The 17,990-nt window shown below is 43.9% G+C and overlaps 2 protein-coding genes and 1 long non-coding RNA gene across 3 annotated transcripts; 1 reads left to right on the top strand and 2 right to left on the bottom strand.

Annotated features, from left to right (window-relative positions):
• Window positions 1–8,822: 8,822 nt before the first annotated feature.
• LOC127313719 (uncharacterized) lies at window positions 8,823–12,078 on the bottom strand. The gene is made up of 4 exons (XR_011749338.1): window positions 11,827–12,078; window positions 10,631–11,595; window positions 9,053–10,543; window positions 8,823–8,970 (listed from the first exon to the last, which is right to left on the bottom strand). It is a non-coding gene; the product is annotated as an uncharacterized lncRNA (long non-coding RNA).
• Window positions 12,079–13,617: 1,539 nt separating this feature from the next.
• Window positions 13,618–14,965, bottom strand: LOC127315421 (probable trehalose-phosphate phosphatase 7). The gene is made up of 5 exons (XM_051345911.2): window positions 14,759–14,965; window positions 14,506–14,646; window positions 14,202–14,381; window positions 14,020–14,073; window positions 13,618–13,861 (listed from the first exon to the last, which is right to left on the bottom strand). The coding sequence occupies exons 1-5, from the start codon at window positions 14,963–14,965 to the stop codon at window positions 13,739–13,741; spliced, it is 705 nt and encodes a 234-aa protein (XP_051201871.1). The 3' UTR covers window positions 13,618–13,738.
• A 1,111-nt stretch (window positions 14,966–16,076) lies between these two features.
• LOC127315420 (uncharacterized) lies at window positions 16,077–17,323 on the top strand. Its single transcript, XM_051345910.1, has 4 exons — window positions 16,077–16,328; window positions 16,474–16,586; window positions 16,793–16,933; window positions 17,023–17,323. The coding sequence occupies exons 1-4, from the start codon at window positions 16,077–16,079 to the stop codon at window positions 17,087–17,089; spliced, it is 573 nt and encodes a 190-aa protein (XP_051201870.1). The 3' UTR covers window positions 17,090–17,323.
• Window positions 17,324–17,990: the final 667 nt, after the last annotated feature.

Raw genomic sequence — 17,990 nt, 5'->3', positions numbered from 1 at the left:
ACACTTCTGCTCCACAGTAAGCCGATGCAACACTTCAAAGAAGTACTTGAATGAATATACAGTGAAGCACGATTTGTCAATTCCAGACAACTTCGCCTTTTTATTCTGGAAAAAAATCAAAAGATATAGAAAAGGAAAACTTTATAACCCAAAAACTAAGATTAAAAAGCGTAAAAAGACAAAGAACACCAACTACCAGACCTCTTTCCATACATCAGAACAACTACAGAAATTGGAGAAATCCCTCTTCATGGATTTAATTGCCTATCATTCAAAAAGAAAAAAAATAGGAGAAAAGAACTTCAAAACCAATAAAATGGTACCAACCTAAAAATGGCTAAATGAAAAAATAGAATGAAAATGCTACCTCCTTACTGAAAAACTCAAACAAAGGATCATCTAATAACCTCTTCCTTCTTCGCTTGACAATACCCTATATAATTCAGGGGACTTAATGTAACTAAGAAAGGAAACAAAACCTTTAAAAAAATGCTAGAAAATGAAATTTTTCAAAAGTAATAACTGAAAACTGATGATCCTCGAAGCTGATATCATCATGGCTGTCATCAGAAAAATCACACGAATGGTTAGGGACATGACGACCACCCCTGCAGACCATGCAACAGTTGTCGCAGTTATGATGCCTATATACAAAAACACAAAAAGCTCTATGAGCAAAATACTGCCACATGCCATGATCTAGCATAAAACTGAACACTGGATTTGCATGAATATATTTCCAGAAAAAAGACTAAACAACCTAGTCAAAAGAAAACAATGAAGTGCTAAGTTAGAATCTAAGTGTAGTAAACTGAACTGCAAAGTTGAACACAAATGCTAAAAACTAATGATGATTTGTGAGTTGGCTTGAAGGATAACAGAAATCAAACTACCAAAAACGTGAGAGAGCTACATATCAGGTTGCATCAGACAAAAAAACCTAGTAGAAACCATGAATCACTAAGTAAAAACACTGTCAAAAACATGAGGTCAAATAAGCTTGATCAAAACAATGGACTAGCAGGTAGGGCACAATGAGTAAATCTACAATCACTCAGAAAACATATAAAAAGTAGATGTAAAAATGAACCTACTAAGCAGCAGATGCTGGCAGAAAATGGCCTCACAACATCACCAAAAAAAAATGATGAGATATAGTGACAAACTATGAGGTCAATAAGCTTGAGCAAAACAAAATGGACTAGCAAACACTGAAAGTCAATGTGCTTGAGCAATGATATAGGCGCTGCAAATGCACATACGTGTAGAAATTTCTACTGAATAAAAATTATCCGCATCAGCAAAATTGGAACACGTAGAACAGATATCTCACGAATACAACCAAAAATCCACCACCTAAAACTAGTTCACTTCGCCTCTATGAACTAATAACAAGCAGATCCACCACCACACAGTGATGCTCGCTAAGAAAAACAGGAAGTAGAAAAGCAAAAATCCGCAATCGCACAAATTGATGCGGCCTAAAATCAGATGATGGGAAAACACATACCCTCGACGCCGGCGACGAGGACACCTACGGCGAGCTAAGAAGGATGGTAGCTCGCTGGAACCTTCACCATGGAGGAACTCGGTGCCTTGGCCTCGACTCACGCCCATGGTTGTGAAAGCAGATCGAAGACGATCTCGGCCGCGCGAGTCACCAACACCAACACCCTCACTCCCCCACCACCTCCACCCCACCGTAACCCTACACCAAATCTCGCCGGCGGAGAGGCGCTCGGCAGCTTGCAGGAGTTGCGGAAAGCCGACGCCCCACAGACTATACCGCGGCCGCACGGAGAAGCGGCTCTCCGCCGACTCCACCGACTAAACCCCGGCCGCCGGAGAAGAGGATCTCCGCCGTCGGAGTCGCCCACACCAACCCCGCCTCCCCCTTACTCCTCTCTCCGCCACAGAAATGAAATGGGGAAAAGGAGAAGACAATCAGACAAAAGGGAACGGACCCCGAAATTCAAAACAGTGGAAAAAACCGGCCAAAATGAAAAAATCAAAGAAACCCGAACCGGACCGGCCAACCCGTGGATTACTGAGCAGAGGAGCTGAGGCTTCGTCAAGATTCGTGCGTGCGGGAATTGGACGGCCACGGATCTGACTTGAAGCCAATTCCAATTTCATCTAGCTGAAAATTAGGATCGGTGTTTTTTTTTCACGGATGTACGAAACGCGCGCAAGGAATATGCATGGATGGCCGGCCGGTAATTAAGCGGTTAATTAATTTGATCGTTAGAGGCAGCATGCATCATGCATGTGTGATTCGATTAATTAGTACTTCCCTCAGCTAGCCGGTAACTAATGAATTAAGGTAAATACTACCTATCTTAGGCCGATGGGAAACAATTGATCGGACCCATCAGACGCCGTACATCTTGCCTCCATCAAACAGTCCACAATGGATTTGATGATTCCCCGTTAACTACGCACGTCAGCCTCGCCCAGATCGGCTCCCAAATTGATCCGCCATCTCGCAGGCTTGCCGGCCGCCGCGCGACCCTGCTCTCCCACGCCGCCGCGCGACCATGTTGCCCCGCCTCGTGCGCTTCAGCTCCCCCAACGGCACTGCACCGGTGCGCCCTCCCATCCAGGCCAAATCTTGCGCCTCCATTGGGTCGAGGTCTTGCGCAGACAAACATTAGGGTCTGCCGCGCGCGGGGGAATCGTCGACGAGGATTACTGACCGTCGGCGGCCGACACAAGAGATGTAGGAGGCGGCTCAGCCCAGCCTTCAAGGCTACACTCCAGTCAAAGCATCGGGCCGTAGGCTGCTTCGACAGTTCGAGTCAGTGTCTCGATCCCTCACTGACTACACGATTAGGGAGAAGGTAATTCCGATTTCCTAAGGCTTAAATGTCTCATATTTTCTGCGTTTTTGAAGATCAAATCCATGTATTCCTTTATATATGAATTTGTGTCAATGTTTCTGCTTCCACGGTGTTCAAGTTGATTGCTTGACTTTGTTGCTTCTAAATAACCATGCTTCATATTTAAATTAGTCATGCTAAAAATTTAAGTTACTCATGCTTCTTGTCTGCGTTGAGTTTGTATATGACGTCAACTATGCTTGATGCTTCCAAGTTTTCATACGTACTCACTACTCAGGCAACTGAAATTATGAAAATTACTTGTGCTTACTCACCGAGTAGAGTATGCATCATCTCTACTATATGCTTACATACTTTTCGAGCTCTTATGTTTTACCTATGTACAGCTGAGCGTCCCCCGTGGGATTGAAAGCCCAGATCCCCACCTCCCCTATTGTCTAATCAACCCACACACTCCTTCTCATCCCCACTCCCAAACATATCGAGAGAGAAAAAATCCCCATCCCTATCCGGACACTCGTATATACCATCAACCCATCGACCACCACTTCGTCAAGCAGCACCGGCAGACCGCCGACGAGTGCTTCGCCGCCCACTGCCGGCAGCACCTCTGTGTTTCGCTGCAGCAGCACCACCCTTGCCTAGTAGCAACTCTAACTACGGCTAGCAACTTGCAGCACTGGCGTCCAATCGCCGGCAACACCGTTGCTGGGTGGCGGTAGCACCGCCGCCGGTTGCCGGCAACACCACGGCTTGCTTCTTGCAGCACCGGCGCCCAATCACCGGAAGTAGTGCAGCTGGGCGCCGGTAGCACCGCTGGCTATGGTTGGTAGCAAATCTGCCTACGGTCGGCAGCACCCCCGCCATGGTTCGCATTGCCACCTGATGCTCGTAGCATCGCTACCTGCGGCTAGAAGCACCACCAGCGTGTTGTGGTAGCACCATGTCTCAAGACGAGCAGCACCGCGCCTTGTTGCTTGCAGCACCAGCGCCCAATCGCCGACAGCACTGCAGCTGGGCGCCGGTAGCACCATTGGCCATGGTTGGTAGCAAATCTGCCTACGGCCGGCATCACCCCTTGCATGGTTCGCAGCGCCACCTGATGCTCATAGCATCACCACCTGCGACCGGCAGCACCACCCGCGTGTTGTGGTAGCACCATTTCTCAAGACAAGCAGCACCGCGCCTTGCTGCTTGCAACACTGGCGCCCAATCGCCGGCAGCACTGCAGCTGGGCGCCGGTAGCACCGTTTGCCATAGTTGCTAGCAAATCTGCCTACGGCCGGCAGCACTCCCACCATGGTTCGCAGCACCACCTGATGCTCGTAGCATCGCCACCTGCGACTGGAAGCACCACCCGCGTGTTGTGGTAGCACCATGTCTCAAGACCAGCAGCATCGTGCCTAAGCGCTGGTAGCATCGACCTACTCGGCCACCCTTCCCTTGAAGCCCCGTAGCATCACCGTCTTGTTGTGGTAGTACCATGCCTCAACTTCATCAGCACCGCTTCTCAGCATTTGTAGCATCGACCTCCTCCACATCCCCCGGATGAAGAAGCGTTTTCCTATGTAAAATCATATTTATGTTTGTGCTTAGACCATGAACACACTATGTTCATATGCATGAATATAATGCTTCTAAATATCAATCCTTCCTATCGATATCACTTTCTGCTCATATTTTGCTGCATTTCAAGTTTTGAATGATGCTTTAATCATTTGTTAATATTGTAATTTAACTGTTGACTCTAGGCTTACTATTCTATTTTTACATACACTTGTCTCATGTTTCTTGCATTTTTCGCCACATGTTTTGTTGAGGTAGCATGAAATTAATGTATTGAAATAGTCATGCTTCTTATGTATCATACTTCTGTTTCAATCCTGATAAGTTTGCGGCAATAGAGCCATTATTCTGCCATTTTGTAGTTGTATTGTCAGAAGAATTGTATTTAAACAATGCCTTCATTCTTCCTTCATTTCATTCTCATATATATATTACCCAGGATGCAAGTCCACAGCTTTCAGATAAAATTTTATTTTAATTGCACAACTGGCTTGCTAAACTAGCTTTTAGAAATGAAATAATAATGCATGTAGATTTATTTGTTTACTGCAGTGTTCGTCTCTATGAAAGGGTACAAGCCACAATGGAGATCCATATTCACCGACATGGTCTATGGAATCTCGAAGTTTTGAATTTTAAAGCAAGCTGAACCAGTACAAGAAACAAGCGGTTGAAGCATATGCCCTTTTAAAGATACAAATTTTACACCCAGAAAAAATTGTAACTTCGGAGAGTTCATCTATTTGCCGCAACTTGTATGCAGTGTCGTCTCAAAAGAAGTTGTGCATTTGATAAAGAATGTGTATTACTGTAGGAATTGAAAAATATACAAGGTACCTGCAGCATGATCATAGATGTAGTAGTAAGAGGATTAAGTGCTTGCATCTTGTTAATATATGCTATGCAGAAAAGGTTGTGTATCAGTGAGTACCAGGGAGCATATTTGTTATGTTTCCGAAACATTCCGAATAAAAGATTGGAGCATATAAATGGCTGTGACCTTAGTGACTGAAGGTAGCAAGATTATGTGACATTAGAAGAATATTTTCTTCAAATACGAATTCGTGGTTGGAAGCAAATGGTTATACGAAATACTTTATTTTCTTTCCTAAAACTCTGGAATTAGTTTCCTTTAAATTATGTGTACCGGTAGACCAAGATTTACATCTCAAAAATAAATAAATAGTAGAACAAGATTATGGAAGAAAAAGGTTCACGATCTGCTCGATCCATTGCTTCCTGGCAGGTGAAAGATCACTTTTCTCTTGTAATCAGAAATTTGGTGATTACGGAAGCACATACTAAATTTTGATTTGCTGCCTTGGTTAAGGATGCAGATTTCTAGAAGCACGCTGGTGGACTGGATCTGCATGCTGTACGTGCGATACGAGAGCAGTTAATTCGGGAACGCTCATAGCGACGTTAACTACGCAGATAAACGCGGGGTTGGTTTTCTTGGTTTGCAGATCGCACGGCGTGTGTGCTTCCGATCCAACGACCTCCGACAGGTCCGATCGGAAGCCAATATCGGCGTCCGATGCCTAGCGGTGCCCATTAAATTAAGCGCGATGCGAGATAGGGATGCATGCTAGCTTTTCTTTTGGAGCAAATCAAGACCTATTACGCTAATTCAGCTAAGGCTGGCCATAGTGGGTAGTATCATATATTAGTATCATGTATATGATACTTTTGTATGATACTAGATCCATAATGTATAGTATCATAGATTAGTATCATAGTTTTGTTATATTAATTGATTTGTAGAATCCCAATACAAATTTGTGTACAAGATTTATTAGATTTGTAGAATCCCAATCCCAATACATATTAATTGATTTATATGATTTGTAGACTAGTATCATAGCTATGATACTAGCACTATAGTCAGTCTAAGCAAATCGCTGGCGCAGGCTTGCATTGCATGACCAACTAGACCATAAAAAGCGCGCGTTGCTGCGCCCATCCATATTTGAAGAAATGGTACATACTCGAGAATAAACTTTTTGTCCATCGGTCATGTTATTTGATTAATTATAATTAATCCATGGGTTTAAAGAGACCTTACTTGTTAATTTTCTTGGCTGGCCATTTCTAAATGGGTTTAACTATTGTGTTGATGAAGAGTTAACCACTCCATTGTCGGCATTCAGCGGAATGTGATTTTAGATGAAATTCTTAACTTTGATGGAATGAAAGTTAAATGGCATGACAATGATCTATTCAGGGAGCACACACAATCAAGATATGTAAAGAGCCAACTTCACAAAACTTTCATACAAAAGCAAGCTAATATGAACATTGAAGAACTATTGGCTCTATCTGTTTCATTGTGTTGCTCAAGACTACTAATTTGCAAGCAGGTCAAATGCTGGGGAACTACATTCACCCCATCATTGTACAATGACGATAAGGTGTATGTAAGGAAACCTTATACTGCCAGGGACACAAGCATGAGTCACTAAAAGAGAAATGCACAAAGATGTTATATGGCACCAATTCATAATATTGCTGCGCTAGGACTGATATGATAGATGGCACCAAATCATCCATTTTTGTAATTAAAAGTATATTGTTACTTCTAATGAAGATCAGTAAAAAATTATTGGTGTCATTTGACATCAACGTCTACATGCTATCTTTGCCGCTGGTTTGTGACTACATTGTTTGTAGGCTTAGGCATGCATAAGTGCATGATACATGACAATATAAGTTTCTTATGTAGGGTAAAAGTACATTATTGGCCACACAAATAGATGAAGGGGCATGCTAGGTTCTCCCTTTCTTAGCAAATCCAAGACCTTCATGAGCCAATGTCTACTGACGTATTCACAAGCAGTTTCTTTTTGCTAGATGATTTCTTTCAGTCTACTGCTGTCCTATAGTTAGGATGTCAATTGTTAGCGGAACACATCTACAAAAATTTATCCGGAAAAACGACACACAAAAGGTGGTAAGAATTGACCTTTTTGTAACATTCTACTTTCCTTTTGACACAGCGTACAACCTTCCATGGAATGTTCAACCAGGGGCATTGGTGTGGCAGGATTCTAGCATCGCGAGAGGAGAGCACTATTAATATAGGAGAGCAAGAACATCACGGTAGAATCATACAGTATAATCTACTTACCATAGGCAGAGGTGGACACACCTCTAGAAGATAGGGAGCGCAATGTCATTTCTTCAGTTCCAACGGAGTTGGAGTACTGGCCATCTTCAGGTTCAGTCTGTTTTGGAAGTAAAGACATGTTAGGATAACAACAATGAGCTTATAAAGAAAATGATCATAGAGTAGATCAATTTACTCCGTATCCATTAGTTGCAGGTACTTCTTCATAGTTTTAGGGAAGCCAGGTAGCCTGAAATTGCACAGACAATCCCAAGTACATCTGAATATGGTGATGTAACATATAATCGTTGGCATTAGAGTTAGTCAATTCATGAAGCATTGCAAGTGGGGAAATAAGATGTCCCAAATAAAGTGTGCATGGCTGACCTATAAATGATTTTGTCTTGCCAAGAAGCCCATGCATTTGGTGAAATCCAGTCAGAAAATATGTGTATCCTGCAAATCTGTCGGTACTTCATGCTGGACCTGAATCTTTATCCAATGTGTGCTATTCATCAGAAACCTTGCATCGACAAACCTAAACATGTTATTTTCTTATTGCACAAAGAAACCTTGAAACAAGGCATAACCTCCCTTCCTGAAGCTGGGGTCTGAACTTGTCTGCATGACCTGGTCCTAGGTTAATCTGCGGCACGGGAAAAGGAAAGGCAGCAAGCAAATTCATTATTCATCAGAGATAAGAAATCGAACAAGTTGTACAAAGTAACAGTACACCAAAAAATTAAAGGAAACAGGAGATTAGCTAACATATGAGTTAATTAAGCTACAGTTGCATAAACGAATTCACCTATCTAGCAGCCATGTTGTCGCAGATGAAGGTCATACACTCTCTCCGAGCAGTTCCCGAATAAAATTCCCAAACGAATGAGCATGACAACCCCTGAAACGAACCACTGTAAGTCAATTGGCTGGTAATAAAGAATTCCATGACATTACAGAAAGAGAATGTCGGGCAAATAGGAAAGCAATCCAAAATTGCTGACGAACAATGGGAGATCGAAAGGAAGACGGAGGACGAGGCTTGTACGTGCCCTGTACGCCACGCGAGTACGCGATGCTCCGATCTCGCGCGCGTGTACGCGCTCCGCGCGATAGCTAGCATCATCTCATCCCGCGCGAGTACGTAGCGATAGCTAGCTAGCATCCCGTCCAGCGCAAGTACGTATTACCGCGTGCGTAGCTAGCTAGCTCTGATAAAATCAAGTACAATAGTGGCGGAACCAGGAAAAAATTGAAGCCTGGGCGAACCATAAGCTAAGCAAAAAAAAACGAGAATCGCAACCGCATATTTCGATATATATAATTAAAATATAAGTACTAAATTGAGAACCATATATCATAGTTGTTTGGAAACACAAAAGCTAAAATAATTGTTCACTAGACAAACAAAATTCTAGATATCCAAATGCTCACTAATTTAGACGCCCACAATGAAACCTGCAATGTTAAAAATGAATGTAAGAAATAGTAGTTCATAGTCTTGGAAATAATTTCTCACACTAGAATGTATGGTACATACCTTTCAAGAGTCCCTGCCTTTCAAATACTAATGACGCCTCGGCAAAATCCCTTTACGATTCTTGAAGGCTTGAAACCGTCGAATAATTACTACATCATCAAGTGATTTAAATATCTCCCGCTCAGTGTAGCATATCATCAAGTGATTAAACCAATCATCATTTATCTTATTGCGCAACTTAGACTTGATAATTTTCATTGCCGAGAAAGCTCTCTCAACAGATGCCGTTGACACCGGCAAACAAAGCTAACTCAATGAGCTTGTAAACCAATGGAAATACCAAGTGTTTCTCCGTTTCTACCATTTTTGCAGCCAAACTTTCAAAATCATTGCAAGTCGAAAAGGCAGCATGATTTCTCAAATGAAGAACGTAAGTCTCAAGTTGATCCCTCAATATTGTACGATCATCATTAGAGAAATCTTCACTGTAAAATTTCAGCAAGACGACAAAGCTTCTCTACATTGAACTTGGAGAAAGAATCCTTGGGATCAAGACATGAGAAACAAGAAAGTACCTCCTTATTTGTGTCACCAAAGCGATGATCCATCTCAACACATATTTTGTCGATAACCACATAGAAGATTTCAGCCCGATAATAATGAAGATTGGTGATGGTCCTTCCCTCTAGCCTTGAGCGACCTCGAACCGGTATTTCCTCATCCATATTTGGCACCGGAATACCTTTGGAAGTACAAAATTGTTGGACCTCTTCAAAAAGACTATCCCAACCACTATCTCTAATGGTGGCCAACCGAAACTTGACATCATTAACTAACTCCACGGCATGAATAATATTTGTATCTTTTTTTTGCAAGAGATGTGAAAGCTCATTTGTAATACCCAACAACTTCAACATAAGCTTCAAAACGAGAGCAAATTTAAAGCGCTCCATCTTCTTGATGCAACCCGCAGCACTATTCGGATTACGCCCATTTCCGTCGACCGTGCTTAGTACTTTTATCACATGTTCCCACATTCCGTCCAAACGAAGCAAGGTTTTATGATGTGAACCCCATCTAGTATCTCCAGGTCTAGCAAGACTAGTTTGCTGATTCAAACCTCTTCCTGTAGATATTTACCCCTCTCAAGCTTATCCAAAATGGCTTTGTGGGCTTCTTCCATCAATAATTCCATCTTCTTGCATGATGAACTTGTTGTGTTTACAATCAGTGATACATACTAAAAAAAAATCATGAATATATGAGCAAGAAGAAGTAGCAACAGCGACCACTACAAGCTGCAGACGATGAGCAAAACAATGCACATAGAAGGCATATGGGTTCTCATCTAGAATTTTTCTTTGCAAGCCATTAAATTCACCTCTCATGTTTGAAGCTCCATCATATCCTTGCCCTCTAAGCCTTGAAATTGGAAGTTTGTAATGATCAAGAATCATAATAAGAGCTAACTTTAGTGCCTCTGATGTAGTATCTTTGATATGATATAGACAAAGAAAACGTTCCACAACTTTCCCTTCATTGCTCACGTACCTACAAGAAATAAAAGATAACTATTATATTAAGGCATTTGCGGAGATAATAGAAAATTAATAAATGAAACAAAAGACAATTTCTAACCTCAACATTACCGCCATTTGTTCTTTCACGGATATATCACGTGACTCATCAATAAGAACGGAGAATTGTTTATCACCAAGGTCTCCCATAATCACTTCGGTGACTTCTTCCGCACAACACCTTGCAAGATCCTTTTGTATCTCACCGGAAGTCATTTGACAGTTCCTTCCACCGCGATCAAAAGCATCTCTTATTTTCTCATTGCCATCTTTCAACATATCAATCATCTCTAGAAAGTTGCCTTTGTTCAAAGAAGTGGATGATTCATCGTGGCCACGAAAAGATAAACCTTGTGCCATGAGATATCTACAACACTCTAGAGAAGAAGTCAAACGGATTTTATATAGCTCTTTTGATTCATCCGTGACTCTAGCCAATTTAGTTGCCACACTTTGGTTTTGATTTTTCAAAGCATCACAATGGAGAACACAATTATTGTGATCGCTTCCCACACCACCAATATGCTCCGGTAAAGCTTTATAGGCATGCTTCCAATCCTTAAAACCAGTTTTGGTGAAGACATCATAACCAAAACGTTCAGATCTTCCAGGATTCTTAAAGAGGAAGCAATAGAAACAAAAGGCTGCATGTTCGGACACACTATATTCAATCCAATTGTACCTTTTGAACCAAGATTGGGAAAATGCCCTTCCATCGGTACGAAGATATTTCACTACTGGTTGGGTAGGTCCCTTTAATATGTATGCCCTCCTCACTTGATCTTGAACTGCTGGAGAATATGAAGCAATTTGCCTTCTAAGAGCTGGATCACAAACAATATCATCCGGATTAAACTCATTTACATTAGGAGAGGGATCTTGCTGCATGTTAGGGATTTGCACATCATTCTCCGACTCAGTATTGTGGCTCGCCTCCATAGGGCTTTGCACATCGTTTTCTGACCCGGTGTTGGTACTTGTCGCAGTCCCATGGCTTGGCCTTTTAATCAAATACCTCCGCATTTTCTGAAATCGAAGATTTGATACGATGAATTAGACAATCACTCAATCAGTGATTCAACAAGATATATTTCAAGTGGTTTTTGTTGCTAAGATTCCAACTAGGAAAATGGTCAACTAGATGAACAAATCTTTCCCCTCAATTCGCACAGATTAAATTTAGACCTAAAGGATCAGAAATTTACAACCGATATTGCGATGGCGAATTGGCAAGTAACTGAGCAAGGAAGTTCTAACCTGCAGCCTGCAGCTTCAGGCGCCCCTGCCTGTGCGTGCCCGGCGTGGGCGCCCCGTGCTGCTGCTGCCGACCTGCCGTTCGCCTGTACCAGAAGGAGTAGACCAAAAGACGGCGACGGAACGTATTCTGGAGGAAACGATCGAACTGGCCTGGCTGACTTCGTTACTTTTGGTTTGGTTCTCCTTGTAGTCCTACTAGCGATTTGGGCTAAGGCAGAATTGGGCCAACCTAGTCATTACTTGGGCTAGAAAAGAAATTACATACAAGTGTATGTTCTTGTTTTTTTATATATCAAAACACAGCTACAGTCACGCACACGTGCAGGTACACTTACGCACAACACACGAGTACAGTTGAACACACATGCGAGTATAGGTACAGTCACGCACACGAGGAGGTACAGTCATGCATACGAGCAGGTACAGTCACGCACAACACACGATTACAGTTGAACACACATGCGAGTACAGGTACAGTCACGCACACGAGCAGGTACAGTCGTGCACACGAGCAGGTACAGTCACGCACAACACACGAGTACAGATAAACATACGAGCGAGTACGCAGACGAGCAGGTACAAACGCACATACGAGCAGGTACAGTCATGAACACAAGCAAGTACATGTACAGAAGTACAGTGGCGCACACGAGCAGGTACAGTCGCGCGTAAGTACAGGTACAGTCCCGCACACGGGCGAGTACAGTTAGCGAGTAAAGGGAAAAATTGCACCAAATACACTAAAAACAGAAGTACTTATCAGTTCAAACACGAGTACACTTAGGTACACACCACATATACAATCATAATATTATTGGAAGTACGAAAAAAAAGTATCTCCAAACCTATCAACATGGGATCTAGTTTTGAAGATCTCGACGCGAGGATCTCAAAAGTGAAAACGGTTTCAATTTGGACTTACGGTTCTCAAGATATTTCATTTTGAAAAAACGAATCTAGAAGAAAAAGGGAAAAACTGACACAACCCAGTCTTCTCTCTCCTCCCCCATCCCCACCTTGCTTTTCCCTTGCGACACATGGCGAGCAGGGAGACCACTTTTCAAGGATTTTCTGGCACCACAGCGCGCCACTTGTCGCATGCGGAGCGAGTTGCCTTCCCTTCGCGAAGGTCGGCCTTTTTTTAACGATTTCGGTGTGGTGCGGCCTAATACAATTTCGGAAGTAGCAGCCCTAGAACGAAAATGGGCCTGTGAAACGAGAAAAAGCCTTTTTAACGGGATCAAATGTTGTGGTTCTGGAACGCTATGCCTGCTCAGGATCGGTAAAAGCATTTTGGATCATTAGATCCTCTGATCAAAAGGCTGAGAACATCAGATCGCTGTGAGAAGGTCCTATTAGTTCCATTATACTGTTAACTAATTACGCGGATTAATTATTGCCGAAAAAAGGAAATACTAGTAATAACAAGGAGTCATCTGCTTCGTGTTGGCTGTGTGCGCGCGCGTGGGGGCGATTCACACAAAAATAACCCTTTGTTGCAACTATAGCACAGACTGACCCTCCGGGTAAACTATTTCACCCAACTAACCCTTTTGTGTGGCGCCCCTCACATGGGCGCCACACATGGTAGTGTGGCGCCCGTGCCTGCGGCGCCACTCTCTCAGCCGACGTGGCGCCCTCGCCGCTGATCTGGTGCGCCGATCCGACGTGGCAGGATGTGTGGCGCCCGTGGGAGGGGCGCCACACTACTCTTTATATATAATGTATGTCTAGAGATAACAGAAGAATGTGGTAGCTCAATTGGATGAAGCATTTGCTTCCCAATCCCAGGTCATGAGTTTGAACCTCCGCACCACCTGAATTTATTTTTATTTTTAGAAATTATGCTAGACATTGTAGTATGTTTAAAACATGAAATCTAGCCTCGTACTGTTTTGTAGAGTTTTTTTTATCATCGATCTCTTGCTTGCAAACTGAATAAACTAGAATTGCAAGGGGCGTGCATGTTTATCTTCTCTTGCTTCGGGTACTCCCGCACCACGGACTTCACCGTCTCCGCCACCGCTGCCCAACCCTGCAACAAGCACGCGCCATCATTATCATCGTGTTTAGGAAATTGAAGGAACAAATCGAGTAGCAGAATTTAAGAACAGCTGATGTAAACAAAGTGACGGTTTGGGTAGCTAGCTAGGGTCGATGATGTGGTTGTGAGGTCGAAGCCAAGATGCGTACCTGCTCGATCATGGGCATGAACTCGCTTGCTGGCTGAAACAGAACTCCTTTAGCCTGCAAGATAAAAGGTATATGGCTTTAGCTTGTGATCATGTCAGAATATTCGTGCGAATAAAACTGACTCGCGCCCATGCTCGAACGACGATGCATGTCATGGGGGAGATCGAGGAGGATTAGCTCACCTTGGAGTTGGACTTTGCGTGTCCGACGGAGGATTTGGCCGGGCCCTTGATGTCCATGCCGTGGCTGCCGGCGTAGTACAGCTCCGCCAGCTTGACGAACTCGAACACCTTGTCGCGGCACCGGCCGCTGACGGTCGCCATCGGGAACTGCTTGGCGACGCTGCGCACTGCCATCCGCATCTGCAGGTTCGTTCATCGTTGGAAGTTAATAACGTGCGCGCAGATGAGCAGAGGTGCATGGTAAGTGAAGTTAGGGAGCAGAGTGTGACAGGGGAGAGGAGACATAGTTAATTGGCAGGCTCACCGTGTCGCTCATGATGGCGGCGTCGGGGTCATTGACGATGGGCGACAGCGTGCCGTCGTAGTCGAGGAACATGACGATCTGCTTCCCCTTGGACGCCGCCACGATCTCCTCGAACTTGCCAAGCGCCGATGGGTGCCTCGCCTGCACGCGCACACATAGATGATTCGTTGTGTTAGCGAGACATGTAAAACCAAGAAGATAGTGCAAGATTCTATCGGTATAAACACTAGAAAGCGGCATGCAGTGAACGGACCATCCAGGCGGCGTGCTCCTCGTCGACGCTGGCGGCGAGGGCCGCGGCGGCCCTGGTGTGCGTGGGCGAAGACGCCCGCATGGACTCGACCAGCCCCGCGCCGAGCTCCGCCCGCAGGCACTTGCAGCGCACGGCCATCCCTGCCCCGGCTCGCGGTGGCGGGTACGGGAACCGAGGCCCCGGGCAAGGGCACGCCATCGCCGCCATGCCCACAGTACGAGGAGATAAAAAAACTTTACAAAACAGTACGAGGCTAGATTTCATGTTTTAAACATACTACAATGTCTAGCATAATTTTTAAAAATAAAAATAATTTCGGGTGGTGCGAAGGTTCGAACTCATGACCTAGAATTGGGAAGCAAAGGCTTCATCCAATTGAGCTACCACAATCTTCTATTATCTCTAGACAGATATTATATATAAAGAGTAGTGTGGCGCCCCTCCCACGGGCGCCACACATCCTGCCACATCGGATCGGCGCACCAGCTCAGCATCGAGGGCGCCACGTCGGCTAGGAGAGTGGCGCCGCAGGCACGGGCGCCACTCAAAAGGGTTAGATGGGTGAAATAGTTTGCCCGGAGGGCCAGTCTGTGCTATAGTTGCAACAAAGGGTTATTTTTGTGTAAATCGCCGCGCGTGGGAGTGGCGTGTGAATGCATGGTGCCAGCTGGCTGAGGGAGATAGGAGACCAAGTCGCACCTCACAAGTCCATCCTGGCGTGTGGTATGCACGCTCGCGGTCTCCATCCATCCTGGCGGCCGCTGTTGCCACCCGAGTCCCCACGTTCGCACCGATCGGTCCCACTGCCCTGGAGACGCTCGTCAACGCCACACGTGCGGATTACCATGCAGCTGTGCACGCTCGCGGTCTCCATCCGCCGGCGATTTACACACAAATAACCCTTTTGGATAAGGATAGCACAAAATGATCCTCCAGCCAAACTATTTCACGTTTCTAACTCTTTTATGTGACTCCCTTCGCAAGGGCGCCACACCTTTTTATGTGGCTCCTTTCGCAAGGGCGCCACACCCTTCTGTGTGGCTCCCTTCGCAAGGGCGCCACACATTCTGTCATACGTGGCGGCTTGAGCTTGTCTGCCGACAATGTGTGGCGCCGCTTCCACGGGCGCCACATAGACAGGTGTGACGTCCTTGCGAAGGATGCCACACAAAAGGGTTAGAGGCGTGAAATAGTTTGCCCGAAAGGTCATTTTGTGCATTTTTTTCAACAAAGGGTTATTTTTGTGTAAATCGCCCCATCCGCCGCCACTGCTCCATCCATACTGGCGGACTGAGTATGTCCGGATACGTCATGATGCATGGAGACCACCGGGCACGGCGCGCTCAAGGAGAACTACTTCCTCGACGACGGCGCGTACATGGTGGTGAAGATTATCATCGAGATGGTCCGGATGAGGCTGGCAGGACTAGATGGAGGGGTGGGGAGCCTGATCAAGGATCTCGAGGAGCCTGCCGAGTCCGTGTTGTTTAGGATGGACATCGTGGGCGAACCCAAGAATGCAAAACAACGGGGCGTGCAAGCAGTCGAGACTTTCAAGAACTACATCGAGGTGCGTCTCTCAAACAATTTAGTAGTACTTGCATGATTCATCACTTATTCGAATAACGGAAAGATCTACTCCAATATACAATAAGTATATTCTTCTGAATTCTGATGTAGCGTTGTTTGTGCCTCTGTTTCTTGACATGATTTAGGAAGGGAAGCTTAACGGTTGGGTGCTCGATGATTGTGGCGACTGCTCCGTTGATCAGGGATGCCTTGTGGACAACAACGATCATCCCATTGATGTTGATGCGTACATGTACAGGTATGTTGCTGCTTGCAACTTGTGTTCTTTTCTTGATATTAACTTCCCTTCGTCGTTCTTATTTGAGAATTTTTTTTACTGCATCAACATTCAGAGTTCATTTTATTTCAAGAATAATTCTTTTCTTATACAGAAATTGATTCCTTTGAATATTGGATAGAGCGTAGACACGTTGAACTGAGTTTCTCATCAATTTGCAAAAACAGGGCAAAATTTTACGACGAGTCTCAGAGACGACTAGAATGGGTTCACATTCTCCAAAGTGTGCATAACCCCAATATAGCACTAAACATGCAGTCTTGTGTTCCTGGTGGCTGCAAATCCATGGCAAGGAGTATTTTTGATGGGTACACAATCCACACCAGCTATCTACAGGTTTTCAATTTTTCACTTTGTTTACATGCGTTGAGTAATTTTGTTTACTTCCTAATTGCAGGTTTTTGTTGACAAGTGGAGTAAATGAATTTGTTGACATCACTCAAGTACAAAGCTTTGCAGAGTAGATCTTATCTTCATGATCGAACACTATATTATAGCAGTCCAGACGACTATGTGGGGCAATAAGAGCTTATAGCTACATTCTGGAGAGTGTAGTGTGCCTACAATACTCTCCTTCTCCTTCAGTTAGAATATTGTATTATTCTTTTTCAAAAAATAATAACTACTAATCTTGTAAATAATGATGTACATCAAAATGTTAGTTCATTTATACAAATCATTGTAGCGATTTCAGTTAATTTTGTGGTTCGTGCTATCATAGTGTTCCTTCTTAATTAACTACCCCGTCTTTCCGCACAACCTATTATTCCTCTTTTTATATCCTAGTTGTAATCAATCAATAACTTTCACCATGCTCGGGTGTTCCGGAATCAATCAATAACTTTCACCATGCTTGCATGTCTCCAAGATCAAGGACGAAGCGGCGATGTGGTGCCTCAGGGGCAAAAATGCTAAGTAATGTAATGCCTCGAGAGTAGTTCCTTTGTTGTTGGAATTCGGACATTCATGTGGTTTTAAGGACTTCTAAAAACTCTTCTTAATAAATGAAAATGAAAAATCTTTTGCCTTATTTAAAATAAATGCTTAGCCGTCCCCATCCGAAAGTTCCCTTTTGATCTTGACCTATGTGTAGCTCATTTTTAAAAACTTGAAAGCCTCATTTTGAATACTACAAAAATCTGAAACAAAAACAAAACATGCAAGAACATGCACATGTCTAGTATGTGCATATGAAATTATTCAACATATATGTGAAGTTGTGATCAAGACAAAAAATTATAAGCAGCGAAATCATGTTGTTTTGTGCAACCAAAATATATAGTATTATTTAAGAAAAACTTATGGAGATGTTAACCACTTAAGTGCGTATCTATAGAGAAAAATAAAATATTCCAAAACTTTTAA

The sequence above is a fragment of the Lolium perenne genome, chromosome 7 (genome assembly GCF_019359855.2).
Source record: "Lolium perenne isolate Kyuss_39 chromosome 7, Kyuss_2.0, whole genome shotgun sequence".
NCBI lineage: Eukaryota > Viridiplantae > Streptophyta > Magnoliopsida > Poales > Poaceae > Lolium > Lolium perenne.
Note: the sequence above shows the minus strand (reverse complement) of the source record. Positions and strands in the feature narration are given on the sequence as shown.

Excerpts from the sequence above, each read along its gene's own strand:
- LOC127315421 (XM_051345911.2), bottom strand. The coding sequence starts at position 14,965 with ATGGCGGCGATGGCGTGCCCTTGCCCGGGGCCTCGGTTCCCGTACCCG. Across the intron at positions 14,382-14,505 it reads CCGCCATCATGAGCGACACG|ATGCGGATGGCAGTGCGCAG; the intron begins GTGAGCCTGCCA and ends ACGAACCTGCAG. Across the intron at positions 13,862-14,019 it reads TCATGCCCATGATCGAGCAG|GGTTGGGCAGCGGTGGCGGA; the intron begins GTACGCATCTTG and ends TGCTTGTTGCAG.
- LOC127315420 (XM_051345910.1), top strand. The coding sequence starts at position 16,077 with ATGGAGACCACCGGGCACGGCGCGCTCAAGGAGAACTACTTCCTCGAC. Across the intron at positions 16,329-16,473 it reads CTTTCAAGAACTACATCGAG|GAAGGGAAGCTTAACGGTTG; the intron begins GTGCGTCTCTCA and ends GACATGATTTAG. Across the intron at positions 16,934-17,022 it reads GCAAGGAGTATTTTTGATGG|GTTTTTGTTGACAAGTGGAG; the intron begins GTACACAATCCA and ends TCCTAATTGCAG.